This window comes from Aquarana catesbeiana, linkage group LG01, assembly GCF_042186555.1.
Source record: "Aquarana catesbeiana isolate 2022-GZ linkage group LG01, ASM4218655v1, whole genome shotgun sequence".
In the NCBI taxonomy this organism is placed as follows: domain Eukaryota; kingdom Metazoa; phylum Chordata; class Amphibia; order Anura; family Ranidae; genus Aquarana; species Aquarana catesbeiana.
Window position 1 is genome coordinate 957,004,959 of NC_133324.1, and position 19,675 is coordinate 957,024,633.

Sequence of the window (19,675 nt, forward strand, 5' to 3'; positions counted from 1 at the left end):
GTTCCTACCGAGAAATCCACTCGTCTGTATGCAGGTCTGACGGACCAACAATGACGCAAGGGCAGCTATTGGCTACTGGCTATTGAACTTCCTTATCTAGTCCCATCGTACGGCGTCACGTTCTAAAGGAACGGACTTTTGAACGGACTTTGGTCCGTTAGTGTGTGCACAAGTCCGTTCGTTCGGAGGTCCGTTGAAAGTCCGTCAGAAAGACCATCGAACCTATTCCGACAAAAAGACCGATTATGTGTACGTGGCATTAGACACAGCCCGAGCGGTCTCACGATATACAGCCCTCTAAACATGTTTGTCAGACAACTACAAAGCACCATAAAATCCTCCACTATTCAAAACAATATTATGGCTTCTATCTGTACCTAAATGTTACAACAATAATGTGGATGCCTTCCGTTTACTCGCAGAATGTTTACTCTACCCAAAACTGAATTGCAATATAAAACTCAGTATAAAATTAAACTGGAATTTAATTTAAAAACCAAAGTGATTTCCATCGTCCTTCCAAACACAAGTCTCTTTGTGTCCACATGTTTGTTTCAAAAGAGCCCAAGCCTCTCCCACCAACTTCCTGTTGATACATCACATCCTGCAAAGAACTTCCTGTTCTCTGCTCAGCTCTAAAAACCCATCCAACTGTTTTTTTTACATATCAATGGACAGCAAGGGAGAGGGGAAGCCTGGCTTCCCTGAACTTCATTTTATGTCTATCAAGACACTAAAAAATCTATGGCTACCCCCTCTGGACTTTATAACATCATATAGGAAACTTCAACATCTCTAAAAGCCTTTTGTCTAGGAAAGGGCGAAACAAACCCCCCATATTGCAAATGGGAGGGAATCCCTTCAACTCCCATATCCCCTGGGCAGTCAGACCACAAGTTTTGAGACCAAAATACCACGCAAAAACAACGCAACTAAAGCCAAAAACTGAAACTCCTGCAAAAGAATGGCTCACCCTCACTAAATGCTGAAACCTGGTCCAAAAGCAGAGCAATTCCACCCAAAACCAAAACACAGCAGAAGCAAAATGGCAGTTGCAACAAACGTAAAATCAGACCACAACATAATGGTAGATGAAATCCAGACTACAGAAAAACGGCCAACGAAAGTGGGACCACGACAAAATGGTGGATGAAATCCAGACTACAGCAAAATGGCCGACGAAAGTCGGATGAAATCCGGACTACAGCAAAATGGCTGACCAAAGCCAGATCACAACAACATGGTGGATGAAATCCAGACTACAACAAAATGTCTGACATTAACAAATGAAAAAAAACAGTCACTGTGTTACGTACCTGGGATGTGAGCCTGACGTGCAGAGGAAGGCCTCTCGTACAACTCCGGCTCATGGAATACTGGTAGTGATACAACAGCCACAAGAACACAGTGGGGTATAAGTGCCTGTAAACAGTTCAATAGTCTGTGTAGTAGTGGTGATCAGCAGGCAGATAGTAGATGAGCTGACACGGTGCTTGACTGGTGGCAGGCTGGGATGAACCACAGAGCAGTACCAGATGCAGGCTTGCAAGGTTGGGAACTGTAGCAGGCTGGATGAGCGAGATGCAGGGTCAGTAATAATCAGGCAAATCAGGTATAGACGGTAGGCATAAGAGAGGTCAGGTCACAAGCCGAGTAGTACCAGAAGATCAGCAGACAGAATTCCAGTAGTGACCTGTGCAGATGGTCGTGTGCAGTGCCATGCGGTCAGCTTCTTGTTGAGACACAAAGTGTCTCACAATTTGAACACTACTTACAGGGCTCTGAACACGATCGTGTGCACATTCCCACCGCTACCAATGATGCGAGCCATACTCTATCACGGCTCAGTGGGCCATAATTTTTGTATGGTTATGCTATGGTTCCCATGTACACAGATCTTTTTGCTAGGAGCATTAATGCAATCGCCATGAGGTGGCCAGTCTCTTAGTGACTCATAAACGAACATCCCTAAAAAAGCAAACAGATATGCTGTGTCCACGGGAAGGTTTCTGCAGCCAGTGGTCTTCCACCAATGTCTGTATGTGTGAATACGCTCGCATGAGCGTATTGCAGCAAAACTGACACTGGGGGACATCTGACAACAAACATTAATACAAATTTCCACATTCTGTACCCCTCTATTGTTTTATAAAGTCAATAAAAACTATTAAAAAAAAATGAAGTCAACTCATTATTTAAAATGTGAACTTACTGAAAACATGACTCATCAACTTCAACTAATATTACAAATTATTGTAGAATACACCAAGCCAAATGAATTTATTAATATAGCTGGATACATCTGCATACAATAATAAATATTAATTATGACATTACAAGCAGCTTATAAAAGAACATGCTTTATATTTACCTTTCTGGAGGGTGGTGGATGAAATTTTTACCATCTTAAAGAGCGACGGGTGGTGCTGGTATCTGACACTTTGTGATGGTTTTGTTCCCCTCTGGACACTGTGGTTCCTCCTGACTACTAAGTGACTACTTTGTTCTGTTTTGATGTAACAGCCAAAGGGAGGAACCACTACACCCAGCATGTGACAAGCAGGGAAGAGCTGAACACCCCCCTGTTCAGTTCACACCAGAACATGCGAACAGGCAAAAAATTAGTTCGAAAACGCAAACACCATTAAAGTCTATGGGACAAGAACATGAATAATCAAAAGTGCTAATTTTAAAGGCTTATATGCAAGTTACTGTCATAAAAAGTGTTTGGGGACCTGGGTCCTGCCCCAGGGGACATGGATCAATGCAAAAAAAAGTTTTAAAAACGGCCGTTTTTTCAGGAGCAGTGATTTTAATAATGCTTAAAGTGAAACAATAAATGTGTAATATTCCTTTAACTTTCGTACCTGGGGGGTGTCTATAGTATGCCTGTAAAGGGGCGCATTTCCCGTGTTTAGAACAATCTAAAAGCAAAATGACATTTTAAAGGAAAAAAAGTCATTTAAAACTACTCGCGGCTATTACATTTTACATTACATATTATAAACGGCATGGGAATTCCACACAGGGGAACCCCGAACCAAAATTTTTTTTAAAAATGACATGGGGGTCCCCCTAAATTCCATACCAGGCCCTTCAGGTCTGGTATGGATATTAAGGGGAACCCCAGCCAAAATTTTTTTTAAAAATGGCGTGGGGTCCCCCCAAAAATCCATATCAGACCCTTATCCGAGCACGCAACCTGGCAGGTCGCAGGAAAAGAGGGGGGCGAGGGAGCGGCCCCCCTCCTGAACCGTACCAGGCCACATGCCCTCAACATTGTGAGGGTGCTTTGGGGTAGCCCCCCAAAACACCTTGTACCCATATTGATGGGGACAAGGGCCTCATCCCCACAACCCTTGCCCGGTGGTTGTGGGGTCTGCCGGCGGGGGGGCTTATCGGAATCTGGAAGCCCTCTTTAACAAGGGGACTCCCAGATCCCGGCCCTCCCCTTGTGTGAAATGGTAAGGGGGTACCCCCTTACCATTTCACTAAAAAAGTGTAAAAAATGTTAAAAATGACAAGAGACAGTTTTTGACTTCTTCTTCTTCTGGTTCTTCCTCCGGTGTTCTTGTCTGGCATCTTCCTCCGTGGCGTCTTCCTCCCTTCTTCTTCTCGGGCCGCTCCGCATCCACCATGATGGAAGGCTCCCACTGTGTGATGCTTCCCGTCTTCTGATGGTTCTTAAATAAGGGAGGGCGGGGCCACCCGGTGACCCCACCCCCCTCTGACATCATGGGGAATGCCACAGGGAAGTTCCGTCAAATCCCCGTGCATCAGAGGGGGCGGGGTCACCGGGTGTCCCCGCCCTCCATTATTTAAGAACCGTCAGAAGACGAGAAGCGTCACACAGCGGGAGCCTTCCATCATGGTGGATGCAGAGCGGCCCGAGAAGAAGAAGGGAAGAAGACGCCACGGAGGAAGATGCCGGATGAGAACACCGGAGGAAGAACCAGAAGAAGAAGAAGAAGATGGAGGAAGAAACCGAAGGAAGATAGAAGAAAGAAGAAGCATTTAAATAAAAGAATTGTCAAAAACTGTCTCTTGTCATTTTTAACATTTTTTACTCTTTTTTTGTGAAATGGTAGGGGTACAAATGCCCCCTTGCCATTTCACACAGGGGGGAGGGCTGGGATCTGGGGGTCCCGTTGTTAAAGGGGGCTTCCAGATTCCGATAACCCCCCTGCCTGCAGACCCCCACAACCACCGGGCAAGGGTTGTGGGGATGAGGCCCTTGTCCCCATCAACATGGGGACAAGGTATTTTGGGGGGCTACCCCAAAGCACCCTCCCAATGTTGAGGGCATGTGGCCTGGTTACGGTTCAGGTAGGGGGCACTCTCTCATCCCCCCCTTTTTTCCTGCAGCCTGCCAGGTTGCATGCTCGGATAAGGGTCTGGTATGGATTTTTGGGGGGACCCCACGCCATTTTTTTTTTAAATTTTGTGGGGGGTTCCCTTTAAAATCCATACCAGACCTGAAGGGTCTGGTAAAGATTTTGAGGGGGACCCCACACCATTTTTTTTAAAATTTTGGCCGGGGTTCCCCTTAATATCCATACCAGACCTGAAGGGCCTGGTATGGAATTTAGGAGGACCCCCCACGTCATTTTTATTTTTAATTTTGGTTCGGGGTTCCCCTGTGGGGAATTCCCATGCCGTTTTTATCAATGAACTTTTATGTGTATTGTTGGACCGGCAATTCATTAATAGCCGCGAGTAGTTTTAAATGACTTTTTTTCCTTTGAAATGTCATTTTGCTGTCAGACTGTTCTAAACACGGGAAACATGCGCCCCTTTACAGGCATACTATAGACACCCCCCAGGTACGAAATTTAAAGGAATATTACACTTTTATTGTTTCACTTTATGCATTAATAAAATCACTGCTTCCGAAAAAATGTTCGTTTTTAAAACTTTTTTGCATTGATCCACGTCCCCTGGGGCAGGACCCAGGTCCCCAAACACTTTTTATGACAATACCATGCATATAAGCCTTTAAAATTAGCACTTTAGATTTCTCCCATAGACTTTTGAATTCGCCGCGAACACCCCAAATTGTTCAATGTTCGGCGAACTGACGAACAGCCGATGTTCGAGTCGAGCATGAGTTCGACTCGAACTCAAAGCTCAACCCTAGTGACAAGGTTTCCAACAAACCCAAAGCGTCAGATATCGGCGGTGTGCTTAGTTCTTTAAGAGAGAAAAAATTAGGCTCGCTATCTACCATAGAAGTAAGTATTAAATGTTTAAATGTAACAATGTTCATTCTCAATATGCTAACAAAATACTAAAATTAACAATAATAGAGTTAAAGCTATAACTACTGGTAACCCAGTTTTCCTCCATGAATATTAGTGGATAACTATTTTTGTATTCAGGTCAGGTCTGAACAGAATTATGTAACATTTGTGGAAAAATATACAGCCAAGAAGTCCAGTACTTGATGCCATTATAGCAAAAACCTTCACAGCCACCATGTATTTCCCTCTGGTACTCAGATAGGCCGGAATCATGGAAATCCAGACACTGCAGAACACCAGCATGCTGAAGGTGATGTACTTGGCCTCATTAAAACTGTCCGGTAATTTCCTGGCTAAAAAAGCTATAATGAAGCTCATAGCTGCCAGAAGCCCCATATATCCCAGGACAGAGTAGAAGCCGATAACTGAACCCTCATTACACTGAATGATGATCTTTCCCTGATAAGAGTGAGTGTCCTGATCCTGGAAGGGGGGAGAAACAGACAACCAAGAGACACAGATTGTTACTTGAACCAGTGAGAACACACAAATGATACAATTGGGCAGTTTGGCTCCCATCCATTTCTTCCAGGGACTCCTAGGTTTGGTGGCTTTAAAAGCAATACACACCATGATACTTTTGGCAAGAAGAGAAGAGACAGCAACTGAGAAGATGACACCAAAAGAGGTTATACGCAGCATGCAGGTTACATCTACTGGACGGCCAAGGAACAAGAAGACACAGAGGAAGCTCAACATGATGGAGACCAGGAGAAGATAGCTCAGGTTCCGGTTATTAGCGTTAACAATGGGGGTGTCCCGGTAATGTATAAATAGCCCCAATATTAAACCAGTCAGAAGACAAGAGAGTATGGGGACAGGTGAAAATACTGCAACAATTGTATCATCAGTGTAAGAGAGAAATTCCACCAATTTTGCAACACACTGATCCTTCTTCTCATTTGGCCATTCATCATCAGGACACTTCATGCAGTTTTCACTGTCTGCAGGAAGAACAATACAAACACAATGAGCATATGGGTCAGAGCTTCTGAGAAAACATAGTTACATAGTTAGTCTGGTTGAAAAAAGTCCATCTAGTTCAACCAATAAAAGGGAAAAAAAACACAAATCATACAATCCTTTGTACACCCCCAGCAAAGCATGATCCAATTTGATCCAGCTGGGGAAAAATTCCTTCCTGTACCCCTGAGAAACAATCTGATATTCTCTGGATCAACTTTACCTATAAATGTTAGTATCCAGTTATATTTTGTACATTTAGGAAAGAATCCAGGCCTTTTTTAAAACAATCTACTGAGCTGGCCAAAACCAGCTCTTGGGGGAGTCTATTCCACATTTTTACAGCTCTTACAAAGAAAACTTTCCATATTTGGAGATTAAATCTCTTTTCCTCTAGACGTAAAGAGTACCTCCTTGTCCTCTGTGATGAACTTAAAGTGAATAACTCAACACCAAGTTCACTATATGGATCACTTATGTATTTATGTAAGTTAATCATACCCCCCCTTAATCTCCTCTTCTCAAGATAGAATAACTTCAGTTGCTCTAATCTTTCCTCATAGCTGAGCTCCACCATGCCTCTTTTCAATTTGGTTGCCCTTCTCTGCACTTTCTCCATTTCCCCAATATCTTTTTTGAGAACTGGTGCCCAAAACTGAACTGCATATTCCAGATGAGGTCATATTATTGATTTGTACAGGGACAAATGATATCTCTCTCTCTGGAGTCCATACCTCTCTTAATACAAGAAAGGCTTTGCTTGCTTTGGAAAATGCAGCTTGGCATTGCATGCTATTATTGAGCTCATGATCTACCAAAAACCCAAATCCTTCTCCATCATTGATTCCCCCAGTTGTACTCCCCCTAGTATGTATGATGCATGCACATTCTTAGCCCCCAAATACATAATTATACATTTATGAACATTAAAGTGGACGTAAACCCAATTCATGAAATCTGCCCTAGGCACATATATATGTAGTGTTTATTTACCTCTCTTCAAAGCTCTGAGCCCCATGTCTTTCTGCTCCTTCATTCCTCTGTTATCAGAATGATAACTTCTGACAAGCTCTCTGACACAAGAGATAAAAACAGCTGGAAATTTGTGTTGGGGGAGTGACTAGAGATAGATTAGCAGAGAGCTTGTCTATTCACAGCACAGCTCTGCTTGTTTCTTCATTCCTCAGCCTATGTGGAGGGGGGGGGTAGGCCTTTCCTCTAATCAGCTGTCACACAGTGTATGCCTAGACTCCACTCCCACAGCTGGAACAGGAAGAAAAAAATATAACACAATGTTCACTTTCTAAAGAATGTGGAAAGCTGAAGACAGCAGATTTACAACTAAAACTTATGTAGGGAGATTTGTTTAATCTCTGTGTATCGTCTGGGGCTGTTCACTTCACTGAGTATAGGAGAGCGTTTACAATCACTTTAAACCTCATTTGCCACATAGTTGTCCAATTAAACAGTGCATTGAGGTTGGCTAGTAAGTTAGAGACATCCTGTAAGGACATTCTTGGGGACATACTAAAATATTTAATGTGAAAATGGCTTAATGTAGCTTAACGTGTAATAAAGTGCCTAAACCTCAATCAATTGCCCTGAAACTTTGCACAGCCTAAGTTTTTACCTTTCCAAACCTATCCTATAAATTATTTTGGTGTTCCACAAAGCAGACTAGGGACATTAAGCTTATTTTTTAGAGAGCTTAATGTGGCTTAACGTACAAAAAAGACCTTAAAGATTGACTAATTTCTTCCAAACTTCACATAATAGAAGATTCTATCCATGTCAACATATTCTGAAAATTTCAGCTCATTTGGTTAATCACGTTAAGCTATATTTTACAATGCTAAAACATGTAATGTGAACAACTTAATGTAAAAAGAGCTTAACGTACCATAATGTGCCTAAGCCTCAATCAATTGCCCTGAAACTTTGCACAGCCTAAGTTCTCAACTTCCCAAGCCTATCCAAGAAGTTTCATGCAATTTGGTGTTCCACAAGGCAAACTAGGGACATTAAGCTTGTTTTTTGGGGAGCTTAATGCGGCTTAATGTACAAAAAAGACCTTAAATGTTAACCAATGTCCCCCAAACTTTACACAATAGAAGACTCTACCTATGCCAACATATTCTGAAAATTTCAGAACATTTGGTAAATCACACCAAAAGTTTTTCACATTAAGCTATATTTTACAATCCCAAATCATGTGGCTTAGTGTAAAAAGAGCCTAATGTACCGTAATGTGCCTAAACTTTAATAAATTGTCTTGAAACTTTGCACAACCTAAGTTTTCAACTTCTCAAACCTATCCTAGAAAAGTCATGGATTTTGGTCTCCCACAAAGAAAATGAGGGTGTTAAGCTTGTTTTTTTGGGGAGCTTAATAGGGCTTAACTTACAATAAAGTACCTAAACCTTAATCGATTGCCTTGAAACTTTGCACAACCCAAGCTTTCAGCTTCCCAAACCTATCCTAGATGTTTCATAGATTTTTGTGTGAAATTAAGCTTGTGTGTAGTGGCGGTAGTGTGAGACAGCCAATGGTGGAATATTATGCATGTGTGTGTGTGTGTGTGTCTCACCAGCCAATCACTAGGGGTTTCTTGGCCAGTGGCGCATGCTCTGGAAGTGCATATATACTTAGGAGAATTGCCATGTGCTCAGTCTTCGTACAGCCTACATCCAGGCTTGTCCTGGAGATGGGAATGCTCAAGTGTGGGAAAGGTTTTACTAGGCCTCAAGCCTAGAAGAGGCCACAGGTGCTGATTGAGGAGGAGAACCAAAGAAGCTGGATGGCTACTGGAGATACCTGTTACTGGAAAGGACCCAAGGAGCATGTCTGGTGTCTCTCCTACTGAAGATCTTATGTCTATTTCTTTTCAGCTGTTGCTCTAATACCCAGTGCCAGCCTGTGCTCCTATTGATTCTGCACTGTGGAATACTGAAAGGGACCTTTGAGTCTGGAGTTCTGTTCTTATCTATTTTGCCATGAATGTTCTCAGCCCTATATCTTCTCTGTCAGTTATTGAGTTCTCCAATAAAACATTCAAAAATGTACTTTAAATGACTGGCGCCAAACTTTTCTTTGATCGCACAGCCCTTCACTGGCCTAGGATCTGCCCAAGATCAAAATGTCAGCCTTCCCTGCCTTTGGGTGTCCATGCTATGCCTCTGGGGGTCAGGGGGGTGCTGTACTTGTTTTTTTGGGATTTTAATGTGGCTTAATGTACAAAAAAGAACTTGGATATTATCCAATTTCCCCAAAATTCACACAATAGAAGACTGTATCTTTGTCAGCATATTCTAAAAATCTCAAGTTGTTTGGTAAAACAGACCAAAGGTTATTTACTTTTTTTTTTTCCAACAATATCTTTTATTTATATGCACAAATAACATTTACAGAAAGCTTTATAGACAAATAAACAATGAGGATACATGTGGCACCAATATACCGTGAAATAAAAGACTTAAACATTTTGGTTGAAATTCCTAAAATAAGAAGTTTCTGGGCCCATTTTGTGCTTCAATTAGTACTTGTACGTCTCAGGTACCTAATCCCTAATGGGATGATGACCATAGGAACCGGAGTTACCGTGAGCTATTTGTGTTATAAAGATAGGTTTGAATTTATGAGGTATCCTTTTTAGGCCTGGTATCTACCACTCTGCAAAGGGGAGATGTGGCAAATGTGGGGTGTTTGTGTTGTGCTCAGTGTAAGCTTAGTTGTAGTAGTAGATGGTAATGAATGTAACGGGGTGGGCGAGCATGTACAGTATGGGGGGTAGGTAATTGGGCCAAGTATCTCATAGGGGGAATGGTATGGGGGTAGGGAAAAGTGGAAGGGAGAATAATTAAGGGGGCGGGGAAGGGGGAGAAGGGAAATGGGGGAATGGGAGGAGAGAAGGGGAAAAAAGATAAGGGGAGGAGGAAGGTGTGGGGCCCTCTCTGACTTCCCTCTTCAGTTTGTTTGTGTACTTTGGAGGTGCAATTAGGGAATCTTGTCATAGGGGGAATGGGATGGTAGAGTAAAAACCAGACTTGGTAAGGATTTGGCAGTCTGTACATATGAGATTGTGGTTCAAGTATGTGTTTGACTTTGTAAGTTGGGATGGTTGTTGAGATTGAGATATTTAGGTGTCGTTTGGAAGTGTAACCAGAAGCTCCATTTTCTGGAGAATTTGGTAGGGTTATCGTGAGCAATATGAATTAATTCTTCCATTTCTGATACTTTTCGGGTTCTAGCAAACCATTCTCGAATTGTGGGGGTATGTGTTGAGTTCCAGTGTATAGGGATGCATTGTTTTGCTGCGTTTATCATATGTATCACTAATGATTTGTGGTATGTTCTATGTGATAGGGGAGAGCGGTGGAGTAGGAATTGGGCTGGGGAAAATTCTAGATCGTATGAGGTGACTTGTGACGTGATTTTGTGTACCTCTGTCCAAAAAGTTTGTACCAAGGTGCAAGACCACCAAATGTGCAATAAAGTACCTTTCATCTGCATAACATCTCCAGCATATTGCAGATATTGTGGGGTTGATTTAATGTAAGAGGTTTGGTATGCGATACCACCTAGACACGATTTTGTAACCGTTTTCTTGTGTGGTAACATTTCTCGACCCTTTATGTATGTTCAGAAGTGATTGTTCACATTGCGTTGCCGAGGGTGAAATGGAAAGATCCTTTTCCCACTTTCGGCAAACTAAATTCTGGTGTTTATGATTAGCTGTGAAAAGAAGGTTGTGTTTGATATACAATTAGTGAGGTTGGGATTTTACATGACTACAGAGCGTTTCGAAAGGGGTGAGTTCTCTCGAGCATTTGGAGTCTTTGTTAGGGATTGCAGATAGTGGGCTAGTAGTGTGTAAGTCCATGGTGAAATAGGCGATTTCCCCATTTGGGTAGAGATTTGAGAAGTATTGAGAATTTTCCCCTGTTGGAAGAATTGGTGGGCTCTGATGTTGTCTTGCGGGAAGTTGTCCGCCAAGAAGTGATTGTGCATTTCGGTGGGAAGTCCGGGTTTAGTTTCACTGAAGTTAATGGCTTGGGATGGAAGATAAGCTAGTTTGAGAGCAAGTTTTGCAGAAGCAATTGAGTGTAGGTCCTATTAATGGGCAGGTAAGGAGTGTCACAGGTATGTGGTGTGGGTTCTTCCAGGGTAGTGAAGCAAGGGGTTGTGTTGTGAGTGATGTTTCCAAAGCAACCCAGTCTTTGTGGCGTGAGTGGACGTTCCAATCCACTATTCTGGTGAGATGGGTAGCGGTGTAGTAATTGTGGATGTCTGGGAGCCCTATTCCTCCTAGATGTTTTGGCATAATGAGTTGTTTAAAGTTAATTCTGGGTTTATGAGTTCCCCATAAAAATCTGGAGCAGGCCGATTTGTATGTTTTAAAGAATGAAGAAGGGATTAAAATAGGGATTGTTTGGAGGATATATAAAAGTCTCGGCGGGGCATTCATCTTCAGTATCGCTGCCCTACCAAACCAAGAGAAAGATGGGTTATTCCAGAGCTTGAAGTCAGAGATTAGTTTGTTTAGGATGGGTATGTAGTTTTTTGCGTATAAGTCTTGGAGCTTGGAGGGGAGCTGGATGCCTAAATAAGTAATAGAGTCTTGCTTCCAGTGAAAGGAAACATTTTTTTTTACATTGTTCTACTAGTTGTTGGAGTAGTGAAACTGAGTGCAAAGGATTTTGAAAAATTGATTTTGAGATTAGAGAATATTTGGAACTGTTTGAATTCTGATAGTAGGATAGGTAAGGTAATCAGTGGTTGCGTTAGGAACAGTAATATGTCACCCGCAAAGGCGGCGTATTTATATTCCTTGTTGAGCGTGTGTATGCCATGTATGTCTGGATTGAGTCTCAACTTCCGAAGCAACGGTTCAAGAGTAAGGACAAAGAGGATAGGGGATAGAGGGCAACCTTGTCTCGTCCCGTTGCATATTGAGAAGGCATCCGACAGAGTGTTGTTGACCCTCACTTTGGCCGAGGGGTTCACGTATAGGGACATGATCAAACCGGAAAAGTAGGGTCCTATGCCTATAGCCTTTATGACCGCTGCCATGTAGTCCCATGCCACTCTGTCGAATGCCTTTTCGCCATCTAGTGATAGGAAAAAACCTTTCTGTTTGGATTGAGTCACTATGTGATGTAGATTTATTGCTTTGATGGTGTTATCTCTAGCTTCCCTACCTATGACAAAGCCTACTTGGTCTTTGGAAATGATAGAGGGGAGGAGCGGGGTCAGTCTGTTAGCCAATATTTTAGAGAAAATTTTAATGTCAGCGTTCAGTAGTGAGATGGGCCTGTAGTTTCCTGTATGCATGGGGTCCTTACCGTCTTTGGGGATGACTGTGATATGGGCTTCTAGCATTCCTTGTGTAAGTGGGTTTGATGGAGATACGGACTTTTAGAAATGGGGTTTGAAGCATATCTGCAAATGTCTTATAGTAAACTGCAGAAATACCGTCTGGGCCCGGGCTCTTACCGGGTTTCAATTATTTAATTGCTTGCTTGCCATTCTTCTGGGGTGATTGGGGATTCCAGGGAAGCGGAGATCTCCTCTGGCAGTTTCTTTGGGGAAAATTGTTCTAGGAAGGCTTTAATGTCGTTGGTTCTTTTAGAGGGTTGGATGGACGAGGGATCTGTTGCGTTTAGGTCATACAGCGAGGAGTAATAGTTTTCAAACCCTTTCGCTATTTCACAATTTTTTGTGGTTGTATTACCTGTGGGGGTATGTAGTTGGTGTACTGTGTTGCTGGTTCTCTTTGAGCGTAGTGCTTGAGCAAGGAGGTGGCTACATTTGTTTCCAAACTCATAGAAAAGTTTCTGTGAGAGTGTACATTTTTTCTTAAGTTTATGACCTAGCTCTTCCTGGATGCGTGTGCGAACGTCGATAAGTTCAAGGTGCGCCTGCTGAGCTGTCTCTTTTGTATAAGGCTTATAACTTTGAGTTTGAAAAATAGATCTGCTAGCATTTTCTTTTTCACTTTTTTTGCCGCTGCTGAGATGGCATCAGTTTACCTCTTACTACGCACTTATGCGCTTCCCACTGCGTCAATTTAGAAGTATCTGGTGTGTCATTTTCAGCAAAGTAGTTGGTTAGACACGTGCGTACTTCCATTTCTTTTGCTTTGTCTTTTAAGATAGATGGGTCTAATCGCCAAATCTGAGTCTGCATGATCTTTTCTGGAAAAACAAGTGAGATGGGGTGGTGGTCTGATACTGTCATTGGTTCTATGGTCGCTGTAGTTAATGTTGGGAGGTCTTGTTGAGTAAGAAAGAAATAGACTAGACGGGAGTATTTGTTGTGGGGGGCCGAAAAGAAGGTATAGTCCTTGTCTTTTGGGTGTAGGGTGCGCCATGTGTCTTGGAGTAGTAAGTCTTGAAGGCAGTTGTTCAAATTTGTTTAAGCGCCTTGTAGGGTAGGTGTAATTTGCCTGAGGATGTGTCTAATAGAGCGTCGAGAGGAACATTGAGGTCCCCCCCTAGTATCAGCATCCCTTCTTGGAAAGAGGAAAGAAGGTGAGTAATCTTGCAAAAGGAGGGGATCTGAGAAGAATTGGGGCTATAAATATTTGCCAATGTAATTGGTGTGTTTCTATATGATCCCTTGAGAAAAATGTACCTACCCTGTTCATCAATGAGGGAGTTAGTAATTTTGATAGGTACATTTTTTGAAAGTAATATAGAGACCCCTTTAGATTTCGATATCGGAGAGGTAGCATGGAAACTGTGGGGAAAAGGAGTGATTAGAAAGTTTGGGTGTTGAATTGGTAGGGAAGTGGCTCTCCTGAAGGTAAATTACGTCCGCTTTCATGCTCCGCATGGAGGATAGTAATTGTGAACGTTTCTCTGTAATATTGAGGCCTTTGGCATTGAGGGATAATAGCTTCAGGGATATGTCAGATGTTTTGGATCTTGGCGATGATACAATGAGGGTGTTAGGGGGTTTAGGAGCGGTAGAATAGCCCTGAGGTAGGGAAGTCAGAGAGGGAGCCGAGCCGAGGAATTGGTGGAGGGTGAGGTGTGGGTTCAAAGAAGTGTCAGGGGAGGAGGAATGGGTTTCTATGCGGAAAATGTGGGGAAGAGTGTGTAACCAGGTGTGGATGTGTGTTTACACGTCCACTTAAAATATTAGGGGGAGATCCGGTTAGAGTCAGCGGTCTCTACCAGAGACCGTTGTGTGAGGGTGTGGTAGGTGTCTTTCGATTAAGGAGTCAGGAAGGGAGGAGAGGGGAGAGGTCTCACGCCTCCTCTGGTCTCCTGCATCAACAAGTGAAGGATGGTTGGACATGGAAGGAGGATCGGTGGATATTGTGAGGAAGATAAGTAATCGGTGTAATGTTTCATATATATAGGACGTTTGGCTTAATATTTGTATGCGTAATCATAAGCACAGTTTGTCAGAAACAATGTGTTAGCTAACTTGCTAATCAACAACACAACTATAAGATTGGTATAACAGAGTATGTTTAAGCATAACTTGGTAATTTGTAGCCCTGGAGTAAAGATTTACAGGACAGCTGGTTGAAAAGCAAAATTTTAACCAAATGAATCATATGAACAAGGATAAAGTGAACAACTTTGTAAGAAATATAACAGGAGTCCATATCTGTATGCATATGCTCCGAGGGGGGCTCACATCTCCATGGTCCCACAATTTGGAGTAGTTGTGTCAATCAAATATATCACGTGTGAGTAATGTATACATGTTCCAATGTAAGGTGGGAGGTGTGAGGAGAATTGTGTATGTCAATTTCAGTGAAGAGATCCTGTGTATGTATGAGGTGGGGTGGGACCCTTACCTGTGCATGGCCCCCTCGAAACTCACTACACCCAGATACCAATGGAACACTGAGACATTATAGGTGTAATCAATTCGATCTGTGATGGGAGAAAAGAACACATGTAAAATGGCATATTGTACAATTAATATAGAATTGTAAAGACCTCAGATTTCAATAGAGTGAAGGGGGAGGGAAGATGGTGATAGAAACATGGGGGGAAAAGGGGAGATAGAGAGGCAGGAGGGGAAGGAAGAAATAGAGGAGGAGGGTGTTAGGGGGGTACAGGAGTGTCCAGAAGGTAATGTCGCTAGAAAGTTAACAATTTCCTCTTAAATTGTATAAACCATTCCAGTCTTCTGTGGAGTTCTGTGGTGAGGTTGGAAGGCCAGGTCAAACACTATTCTGTATATCTGAGCAAGACGAGAGTATTTGTAGCTTTGGTAAGAAGGAAAAATTATGAGTGTTGATACAGTTTCTGCTCAGTCTCTAGCTGTACGATCCCTTGCGTAAAAGTAATATTAGGTAAGTATGACTTGGGATCTTGATGAGTATGAGGGGTATCCATTGAAAGAAGTTAACGTAAGGTCTTTTCAGGGATCAGTCTTGTCAATTCTGTAGATGGACAATGTCTGGGTAGAGTAGGCAAGGATCTTTTGTTTCAACTCTATGTAAAAGGGTAAAGAGGACTCCGAGTGTTATGAGTTATAACGTGGACCTGAGTATCACAGGTTGTATCCGTGGGGTCAGTCTGGGCAGAGGCGGCTCTAGGCTTTGTGAGGCCTTAGGCAAAACTTAAACATCAGGCCCCACAGACTGGGACGCTCCGTGATGAGGCCGCTATTCCTCAGGCTGCGGGCAGTATCTGATTTGTCCGTCAGCTCCTAAGCCACAGAGTCCCAGTGGGGGTAGGCGGAGCCGCCGGTGTCAACTTCAATGATTGAGAACAGGCAAATTAGGCGGCTGCGAAGCCCCTGTGAGTGCAAGGCCTTAGGCGACCGCCTAATTTGCCTAATTAGAGAGCCGCCTCTGAGTCTGGGTAGTCTATTTCAGGATAAGCTCAGATAGCGTAGGGGGTGAAGAAGTGTGAGTCCGGTAGAAGTTTGTGTGTTCTCAGCTTTGTGAAGGTTGTGAGGCTTTGTTAGCTGGGCTCAATTAGGAGATGACCAATAGTGATATGGGGATAAGAGGTTCGGGAAGGTCTCTGCAGTATCCGAGGGAGGTTAAATTAATTGAGATTCAGATTGCTGTCTCCTTTTGAAGTAAAAACCGTATCAGTGTTCCATAGGTCTGTAATAGGTAAGAGTCAGTGTAAAAACGTAGGTTGTTAACGAGGACTCGAGTAAGTTGCAGGGTGATGAGGAATAGACTGTGTCAAGTATAAGGAGTAAGGAGGGTACGAGTAAGATGTAAGACCCCCTTGATTAGGTAAAGTGTGCCTTGCGGTGAGCTGATGAGGCTGTTGGGCTACGTGGTGTTTCTGAGGTTTTCGCATTTGAGCGAGGAAGGGGGGTGTAGGCAACGGCATCCCAGGCTGAAATTTCCTGCTTCATCAATTCCTTCCATGGATGTGGCTCTGTTAAGAGGAGGCAGGCGGAAATCGCTGTACCAATCTGGAACTTCCACATATGGGATATCTAGAGTGTTGCAAAAATGTTCCAGGTCTTCTGGTACTTTAAGGTTTGCTGTGCGACCCTGATGAGTCACAGACAGACAGAATGGAAACTTCCAGCGATACAAAATTGATCTGGCTCTTAGTGTCTCAAGGAGAGGCTTTAGTTCCCTCCTGCATTGCAGCGTGATATTAGAAAGATCCTGGTAGATTTTAGTTTCTGAGCCATGGAAAGAGATTTGGTTACGGCCTCTGGCTTTATGGAGAATTTCTTCTTTTAAGGGAAATTCTGTGAGACAGCAGACCGTGTCTCTGGGGGGGGTCTGTATCTCTTTACCTCGGATGCAATGCTCTGTGGATGCGTTAAAATGTTATCGGGGCGTCAGGGGGCCTTTCTAGGATGTTGTTAAAGACGGCCTTCACTTTTTGAGGAAGCTGACTGGGGTTTACGGATTCAGGCACACCCTCACTCTCAGATTTCGCCTTTGCCCCCTATTATCTAGGTCTTCTATATGGCGATTAATCTCCCTGAGGTGAATGGCATGTGATTTTGTAACTTGTTGTACCTGACAGAGGGAGACATCATGGCAGGCCTGGGTCACTTCTATGTCCTCCACTCTCACAGTCATTGCTTGGATGTCAGATCTAAGGTCTGAGATGGACGCCTGCAGTGTGCTCTTAATGTCAGAGGCCACACTTCGTAGGTCATCTAGATTAAGTGTTGGAAGGGTAGGAGGGGTTCTCAGCCCTGTCTCTATTGCGGCCACCATGTGAGCTTCTGTGCACCGTGGGCTGCAGCTGGGGGAGCGTGATGTATGTGAGGAGGCAGTGTGTGAGGTCTGCACTCTGTCCCTAGTCCACGAACGGAAGATCTCGGGGATCTGGGCACTTAGCTGTGTTCCTTGTGTCTTCTGGGAGCGGGTCGCTGACATGCTCCAGGATGTCCTCACCTTGTCCAGACTGTTTTAGTGGAGAGATAGCTGGGGTTTGCTAATTAAGCAGGACCTCGTGGAGCGGGAGCTCTTGTTTCATGCGTCCATCTTGGAACGGATCCAGGCCACGCCCCACGCATTTATTAACTTTTAACAATTTTATTATATTTCTGAAATGTTTAATTGGAATAGCTTAAAGGGTAAGTTCACCTTTACAGAAAATCTGTAAGGTGAACTTACACTGGACCCCCTCCCCATCCGCCCGAGTCCAGCTGACCTGGAGCCCCGCAGTCACCCGCTGTGACACATCGGGTCGCCGCTTCACTGGTCAAGGGATTTGAAACCCCTGTGGCTTGATCTCCTAAACATAAACATACCTCACAAATGTATGTATAGGAGGCATTCTAATTGGTTGGCGCTGTCACATAGATGGTGCTGACCAATCAGGACCCGCCTAGCCCATCTTGTCAGCGCTGGAAAAGAGGAGAGAAAGCCGTGGGGATTTCAAATCCAACGACCTGATGTGTCACAGCGGGTGATCGCAGGACTCCAGGTTATTGGGACCAGGGGGTGGGGTGGGGCTCCAGTGTAAATTCACCTTGCAGATTTTCTGTAAAGTTGAACTTAAACTTTAATATAAAAGGGGCTCTATGTGTAATAAAGTGCCTAAATTAGAGCTGCACGATTAATCGTTAAGAATCAAAATCGAAATCGTTTTCCCTTCCCTAGCTTCAAAACAGCTTGTCACGATTCTTTCTAACAAGTGCAGAGAGTTCTCACAGCTGGAAAAAAAAAAAAAATCCAGGCAGCCTGCCAAGTTTTATCACAACACCATGAATAAGTAGAAACAAAGTATATTTTCATTCTTTTATCAAAGGAAAGACCTCCGGCGTGTAAATGAGGGAAGTTTAACCATTTAAAGACCAAAACTTTTCTGACATTTGTTGCTTACAAGTAAAAATCATTATTTTCTGCTAGAAAATTACTTGGAACACCCAAACATGATATTTTAGCAGAGAACCTAGAGAATAAAATGGTGGTTGTTGCAATATTTTATGTCACACTGTATCTGCGCAGAGGTTTTTCATACGCAATTTTTTGGAAAAAATACACTTTAATGTATTAAAAAAAAAATAAACAGTAAAGTTAGCCCATTTTTTTGTATAGTGTGAAAGACGATGTTACACCGCAAGAATCGTGATCTTTATTCTAAGCAAAAAAATCGTGATTCTCATTTTAGCCAGAATCGGGCAGCTCTAGTCTAAATCTCAATCAATTGCCTTGTAACTTTGCACAGAACACAAGTTCTTTTGTGTAAATTAAACCACATTACGCTCCCTAAAAAACAAGTTTAATGTCACATAGTTACATAGTTACATAGTAGGTGAGGTTGAAAAAAGACACAAGTCCATCAAGTCCAACCTATGTGGGTGATTATGTGTCAGTATTACATTACATATCCCTGTATATTGCGGTCATTCAGGTGATTATCTAATAGTTTCTTGAAGCTATCAATGCTCCCCGCTGAGACCACCGCCTGTGGAAGGGAATTCCACATCCTTGCCGCTCTTACAGTAAAGAACCCTCTACGTAGTTTAAGGTTAAACCTCTTTTCTTCTAATTTTAATGAGTGGCCACGAGTCTTGTTAAACTCTCTTCTGCGAAAAAGTTTTATCCCTATTGTGGGGTCACCAGTACGGTATTTGTATATTGAAATCATATCCCCTCTCAAGCGTCTCTTCTCCAGAGAGAATAAGTTCAGTGCTCGCAACCTTTCCTCATAACTAAGATCCTCCAGACCCTTTATTAGCTTTGTTGCCCTTCTTTGTACTCGCTCCATTTCCAGTACGTCCCTCCTGAGTGTCAGTAGTTTGCCTTGTGGAACAACAAATCACATGAAAATTCTTGGATAGGTTTGGGAAGTTGAGAACTTAGGCTGTGCAAAGTTTAAAGACAATTGAGGTTTAGGCACATTATGGTACGTTAAGCTCTTTTTACATTAATCACTTCACGACCAGCGCACGACGATGTACATCCCTTTTTTGAAGAGGGATATCTTGGTAACGGCATCAGCTGC

The 19,675-nt window shown here is 43.1% G+C and overlaps 1 protein-coding gene across 1 annotated transcript in view; it reads right to left on the minus strand.

Moving 5' to 3' along the window:
* Positions 1–5,351: 5,351 nt before the first annotated feature.
* LOC141128478 (vomeronasal type-2 receptor 26-like) overlaps positions 5,352–19,675 on the minus strand; it is a 148,357-nt gene continuing 134,033 nt past the window's right edge. The window contains exon 7 of the mRNA XM_073615787.1: positions 5,352–6,244. Coding sequence (XP_073471888.1) covers positions 5,352–6,244 — 893 coding nt within the window. The remainder of the gene's footprint in view (positions 6,245–19,675) is intronic.